The following is a 7,216-nucleotide window of genomic DNA, read 5'->3' as shown; positions in this document are numbered from 1 at the left end:
TTTTGTTTTTAATTTTTTAATATATGTTACTTTTATTTAATATTTAATAATTATATATATTTCTTTATCTAATGTTTTAGACATATTTTTTTAAAAAATTTATCATATTTTTAATATTTACATTAAAATATCAAATATTTATTTTTCATATCTTATAAATTATATAATATATCAATATAAAAGAAAAATAATATAATATAAATATTGAAATACAGGCCGAGCATAGATTTTAATTATTAGATCTCAATCTCGGTTGGCTTCCTAATAAGAAGAAAGGAATTAAGGAAGGTTAAATTCTTCTAGTAGTCCTTATACTATGAATAAGTTATAGATTTAGTCTTTATATTTTAATTTAGTAATTTATCTTTGTAGTTTTTGAAATTTGAAATTTCAGTCATGATAAAGTGGTAACTACTAAACTCATTAAAATTTGCTATTTCTAAAATTTTATATGACACATATTATCATATGTGTAACGTCGTACTATTTTCATTTATTACTAAAAACTAGCTAATGAATCTAACAATTGTTGTTTTGCGTTAAGATTGAAATTTTAAAATTTGTAAAACATAGGTACTAAGAATGATCACAATGGAGTTAACCTAAGTGTTAGCGTTGTTGCTTACCAAGTGCCCTGTATGTTGTAAGGATTGAACTCAAACCCTACCAAGCGTAAATCCTCAAATTTCCTCGGTAGGTGATCCTGTGCCACACATTGTCCGTCTCCACGAGGCTCTCCCACTTTATTAAACTTGTCGTCTTTTCTGGCAACCTTAGGCATTAGGCCTCTCTACAAAGTCGAACAACAAAACCCTGATCGAGAATAATATTAATCCGTTGAGAAGTTTATCAGAATCTTATAGGCGACACTTTGAATTTTAACAAAATTAATTTATCATTTAACTGCTAATGTTTGGGTCAAATGTGAGATTTTAAAATTCAAAGAGTATAAGAACCAAAATCGATGAATCTAAAAAGTACAAATAACTAAAATTAACCAAATTAAAACATAGGGATAACTTAAAAGGGTTAATAACAAAATTTCACCTTAAATGAACCATAGGAAGTGACGAACTGTGGCTGATAACGAAAGTTCTTTGGAATAAATAGAGGCGGGTGTTTCCGTATTCTTTCGTTTTTTTTTCATAGCTTATCCAAGCAGCATCCCTAAGAAACCGGAGCTTGTAACAAAAAGTGTGAAGAACAAAAACACACACACAAATATGGCTGCTGCAGAATCATGTTTTAAGGTTCGTTTCACTGTTTCTTATTAACCTTTTCAATTATTTTCACCTAAAAAAAATGCTTCATAGATTAAACCAAAAATGGCAAAAACACCTTTATAGATATATATATCGGTGAAAGCATTAATAAAAACAAAAAAAAAATAAACACTTGAGTTTTTCATTTTCAATGTAACAGAGCTCAAAGCATAATGTTTATGAAAAAAGAATTTAGCTTTGAAAATGGGTTTGCTTTGTATTCTTCTTTTAATTGATTTTGATGGACAGATAATATTGGGTTCTTCATCAATGGCTCGGCAACGGATTTTAGCTGAAATGGGTTATGAGTTTACAATCATGGTATGTTGCTGTTAACTTTAAAGTTATTGCCATATTTAAACAAGTTTCTTACTAAAGGACAAAAAAATGGGTTGTTAATTCTGCTTTAATGGATTTAAAGAAATCATTTGAGGGGGGTTTTGATAAATTTCCCCTTTTTGTTAGAAATTTTTTAAGTAACTATGTGATTTAGACTGCAGATATTGATGAGAAAAGTATAAGAAAAGAAAAGCCAGAAGATTTGGTGACGGCTCTGGCTGAGGCAAAGGTGTGTTTGCTTTGCTTTGTTTTGTTTTGTTTTGTTCTTTTTAACTATCAAGTGTCTCGGCTTAGCCGATAGCCCTAGGGGTTCATACATGGAGGTAAGTTCGGTATTGTTCCGGTCAGGGTTTTGTTTTTCGATTCAGCCGAATGCCCTGACGGGTTTATAGAGCAAGAATACCTCTATTGCAAACTAAAGAGTTTGTGCACGGATTGAGCTGACCCCATGACCTATGGTTTATTGGCATTTACAAGAAGAATGCTATCACTTGAGCTAGTTGTTGAGAGTATCATGAAGGCTCTTGTACTAGGAGTCGGATTGTGTTTTGCTCTTTTTACTAAAAACATGAGTAAATTACTTATTGTACATTAAATCAAAGAGTAAACTAGTTCTTTTGTTAAAACCTCCATCTATTCTGCAGTTAAAATTTGGTCCTGTACGTCAACATGAGGTATACTTAACACTTCATGTATTATTGTATAGTTATTTTGTTAGCCACACCAGTTTTTTGAGAAGAGGGGCAAAATGCAATCTGACTTCTAGTAATGAGGCCTCCATGATACTTTTACCCTTTAGGAGTTCACACACCGGGGTACATCAACTACTATTTTCTTTGATTTTGTGATTTGGTTTTATTTGTTAGGGACCTAAATCAGTGGTCTACACTTTACATCAGTAGATGATGAATCTCTTCATTTCATTCAGATGGCTTATGAGTTATAATGGTTGAATTGTTATAATTTCGTTTTCTAGGCAAATGCCATCATGGCAAGGCTTCAGCACACTGATATACTCGAGAACGTTGCTTGCCCCACGTTGCTAATTACCGCCGATACGGTATTCTTTGAGCCAATTCTTATTCGATATTGAAACATTCAGTTGGTTTTTATTTACTTAACAATTGCAGCAATAATCGTCATGCTCTTAGTATTTGATAATACCGAACGCCAGCTTCACCGGCATCCCGGTAATGCAAATTCATGTCGTGTCTGTTGTCCTAGTACTATAACGTATAGCGGCACGACAAGTTCATGACAACTGGATCGTCTTGTTCCTATTTGCTTATCCTGAATCAGCTAAGACGCTTGTTCGAGCCGGTATGGTTCGATGAGAACTTGCTTTTGCTCTGTTCTTGATTGATAACAATATAAGCCGAACAGCCCGATACCTGAGCTGGTATGCTTGATTAGTGGCAAAGGGAGTAACGCTGAAGATTTATCGAATGCGGTTATTGTCGCTTTTACGTTAGCCCAAACATTGTTTGTTTCATAGATTGTTGTTTTCTTGGATGCCTTATCTGGTTCTAAATCGGTGTTTTTCGTGTTTATCAGAACTTATGCGGATTGTTTATGCAGGTAGTGGTCTATAAAGGGACAATCAGAGAAAAACCGTGCAACGAAGACGAAGCACGGGAGTTTGTCAAAGGTTTGTTTAACGTTCTTAATGGTGATGCCTTACGAGATGAACCGGATTTAGATGTCATGTACGATTGCAGGGTATTCCGGGGGCCATGCAGCAGTGGTTGGATCCGTTCTCGTGACTAACCTTAATTCTGGAGCTAGCAAAGGTGGATGGGAAAGTGCAGAGGTACAACTTATTTCCTGATATCATTAGCTTCTCCGTTCGGTCTGAATCTACTAAATCCTGACGCCAAACTCAATAAGACTAGATTTTGTTTTACAGGTTTACTTCCACGACATACCTAACGAAGTGATCGATAGCCTGGTAAAAATCCGTATGAACGTGTCATAACTCGATTTTCTTTTCTTGAGCTATGCTTTTCTTTTCCCACCTGATTTGAGTCCTATTCGATATTGAACCGAGCTTATAGATTGATGAGGGAATCCCATTCAAGGTTGCTGGTGGTCTAATGCTTGAACATCCTCTAACGTTACCATTTGTTGATGCCGTGGTGAGCTTTGTTTTTTTCCGTTGCTTTATTGCATTATCTTTCTATATTTTGTGCGAGACATAACGTAAAATGAAGTTATATTGATAAATATCGGTCCATACCTTAATATTCTGCCATTATGATGCATCTATATTTCCGGATTATATATAATTTTATTGTTGCGGATCATTTTGGGTTATTCGGATTAACCAATCAAGTTTTAAAGATCCAGTCATCTCGAGTTTATGTCATTTTTTATTATTTGTTCATATCATTTGGATTTGTGTCATTCCAGGTTTGGGTTGTTTACTTTTTTGCTCAAATCGAGTTAACTTGAGTTTAAATCTGAATTAGTCGCAGCGGATTTTCGAATTCAAGTCGAGTTTATTTCAAATCATTCATCTAAAATAGTTTATCTTTTCGTATTTTAAAAATTTAGGGTAATTTTCAGTTATTCGAGTTTACTAGTCAAGTTTTTCAGATCATTTGCTAGGTCTGGGTTGTTTGCTTTTTTTCTCAAATCGGGCTGGCTTGAGTTTAAATCCAAATTAATCGAAACAGATTTTTGATTTTAGTTCAAGTTTATTTCAAATAACTTGGTGAGTTAGATTGTATTTTGCTTCTTTTACTCAAAATATGGGCAAATTGGCCCTTGTAAATTAAATCAAATAGCAAATTGATCGTTCTGTTAAAAATTTCATCTATTTCTATTGTTAAAAACTGATCTTTATACGTCAACATGACATACACATGGCATGTCACATGTTACCCTATGGTTATTTCATCTGACACGTTAGTTTTTAACCGTACAAATAAATGATTTTTTTAACAAAAAAGACTAAATTATTCTTTAATCTAATAAATAGGGACTAATTTACTCATTTTTTTAATAAAGGGACAAAAAGCAATCTAAATATTATTACAAGGATCTTTACGATACTGTTACCAAATAACTCATCTAAAATAGCATAGTTTTATGTTTTAAAATTTTAGAGTAATTATGAGTTATTTTAGTTTACTTTTTCAAAGAAGGTCATCTTTTGTTTAAATCATCTATGATTATTTGTACGGATCATTATGGGTTTATGTCATTTTAAATTTCGAGATATTTTAAGTTCGTGGGTTTATGTCATTTTAAATTTCGAGATATTTTAAGTTCGTGTGCAAGGTTTAGATTGGTTTTTTTTTTAGCACATTAAACTAAATTTGAGTTTGAATATGAATTAATAAAAAAAAAGATTTCGGATTAGAGTGAAATTTATTTCAAATAAATCATCTTAAATATCATGGGTGTTATTGGCAGATAGGGGCGACTGATACTGTGATGGGACTATCTATATCTCTCACTGAAAAACTTATAGAGGAGGCTCTACGTCAACCGGGTTCATCGCCGAGAGTTCAAAATATGAGCTGACAGCTATGGATACAGCTCTTCAAGAGAGATTTTTGGCAACGTAAAAGAATTTGTATTAAGGTTTGAATTATTTTTTATTATTTCTACTTAAAAATAGTTTAAAGAGTAAATTAATTATTTTATTAAAAATTCTATCTAATTCTACTGTTAAAATTTGGTTTTTGTACGTTAAAATGTTGTGCGTCAGGTGTAATTGCTTAATTATTCTATTAGTCATATTAATTTTTAACAATAAAAATGAATTAATTTTTTAACAAAAAAGACTAATTTACTATTTAATCTAAGGTATAAAGACTAATTTGCTTATTTTTTAGTAAATGGAGTAAAATACAATCTAACTTTTAGTATAAGATATTCTTTAAGGCGAAAATATTTGTCAAGTCCTTCTATTATAATAATTAGATTAAATTAGTCTATTTATTATTAAATTGTTCAACTTATCCTCTTTACTATTAAAAAGAAGGTTTAAATATGTCATGGGTCCTTGTACTTTTTTTAATTTTGAAATTTAGTCTTTTTATTTTTTAGATTTTAAAATTAAGGTCTAACTATTAACATTGTTAAAATTATTTTGTTAAATTCAGATTAAGTACATCATTTTTTTTAGTTACATTGCTATTAAGTCAAAAAAAATTTAAAATGTCACGTCAATAAATTTAACAAAGAAAACTAATAGTGTTAATTAGAGATGAAATTTGAAATATGATAAGAGATTAATAAATTCTAAATTTGAGAAGAGTACAAGGACCTATTACATATTTTAATCTAAAAAGAATTAAATAAGATCAATTTTAACAGAGTTAATATTTACGGTTTAAAAACGACATGAAAATTATTATTTATTTGTAATCAATTTTTAATGAAAGGCTATAAAAACTTTAAAAATGTTAAATTTTGTTAAATAGTATATGACATTTGTAGGCGTGCCTTGTATTTTCGACCGAACAGACGACAACGTCACGATGAGAAGCTTCCCGACGTCGCAAAGATGAACGACGCTATGACGATGCGAATGGGAACGTTGCGACGTGGCAACATGTTCCCCACATAAATCGTGTTTTTCTCTCAGTTAAACTCTGTTTCACTTTTCCCTATTAAACTATGATTACTCCAGTGATATTTTAGTATGATTAGATCTCTAGTCTTAGCCTATTTAAAGACACTTTGTATCCCTGTTTTGAGAGGCCAATTAAAAAAATAATTAAAGATGTAGTACTACAAGGCTTTTCTATTGAGAGCGACAAAATGCAATCATAGATAAGTTTTGGTAAGAATTTTCGTGATAATTATGGAGAGATTTTGTTCCCGAGTTAGGGCTTTGTTTTCGGATTTTTGTTTTGTGCATCTAGTAAATTTAAGTTTATTTTCACCATATTGTACTCTCGTATGTTTATTCATTTAGTGAAGAGTCAAAGCTTCCTTTGTCCGTATTTTTTGTCCTCTTCGAAGGATTTTTCCACGTAAAATTTATGTTTGATGTTTTCTACCTTTTTTTATTTCATTGTTTACACGGGTTGATCCCCAACAATATTTTTTAAAATATTAAATGTTAGTTTTATTAAAATTTTACCTTATTTGATTTTTCTAATAATATAAAGATTAAATTCATGAATTTAATAGTAAGAAGAATAATTTAATCCTATGCAAGATAGTTTCAAAATTTTCAAAGCATTTACACTATGAAAACATAATTGGGTAACCTGTCATTTACATTATGAAAAATACAAACCATTTGGGCTAAGGCCTATCAACCTAATGTTGTTAAACAATGCTTTTGGCCCACAAGTATTCAATAAATAGCAAGACAAGCAAAAACCCTAAACCAGAAAAAGATCCTCTTTCAGACAACAATCAGCCCAGGTTTACGTCTCATCCTAAACTTCGCATATGGGTGTCTGCCTCTAAACAGGAACAAAGAGGATCTGAAAACAAAACAGGGGCATCTCAGAAAGCAGTTGCTGTGATTTTCAATCAGCTCTTTGCTCGCTATGGTGCCTACAATTTCTACTTTTTTTTGAACTCTCTATTCAATAAACTAGACCATTGTTCTGTTCTGTAACCTGCTTCCGTGAGCTTATAATTCACTT

At 31.4% G+C, this 7,216-nt stretch overlaps 1 protein-coding gene across 5 annotated transcripts; it reads left to right on the top strand.

Annotated features, from left to right (window-relative positions):
- Positions 1-1,039: 1,039 nt before the first annotated feature.
- On the top strand, positions 1,040-6,559 carry LOC121215272 (7-methyl-GTP pyrophosphatase). Of its 5 annotated transcripts, none has more exons than XR_005910998.1 (10): positions 1,040-1,250; positions 1,512-1,583; positions 1,756-1,830; positions 2,578-2,661; positions 3,180-3,249; positions 3,320-3,411; positions 3,508-3,549; positions 3,656-3,736; positions 5,019-5,189; positions 6,051-6,559. XR_005910998.1 is itself a non-coding variant. In XM_041089539.1 (9 exons), exons 1-9 carry the CDS (start codon positions 1,224-1,226, stop codon positions 5,127-5,129), a joined length of 654 nt encoding a protein of 217 aa, XP_040945473.1. In that variant the 5' UTR covers positions 1,040-1,223; the 3' UTR covers positions 5,130-5,284. The 5 variants fall into 5 exon arrangements, 2 of the variants coding, with proteins under 2 accessions (XP_040945473.1, XP_040945474.1); XR_005910997.1 differs by having other exon boundaries at positions 6,078-6,495; XR_005910999.1 differs by lacking the exon at positions 6,051-6,559 and having other exon boundaries at positions 3,494-3,549; positions 5,019-5,138.
- The last annotated feature ends 657 nt before the right edge of the window (positions 6,560-7,216 follow it).

Source organism: Gossypium hirsutum, chromosome D03 (genome assembly GCF_007990345.1).
Source record: "Gossypium hirsutum isolate 1008001.06 chromosome D03, Gossypium_hirsutum_v2.1, whole genome shotgun sequence".
Lineage (NCBI taxonomy): Eukaryota > Viridiplantae > Streptophyta > Magnoliopsida > Malvales > Malvaceae > Gossypium > Gossypium hirsutum.
The sequence above is the reverse complement of the archived record's forward strand: the minus strand, read 5'-3'. Positions and strand labels throughout refer to the sequence as shown.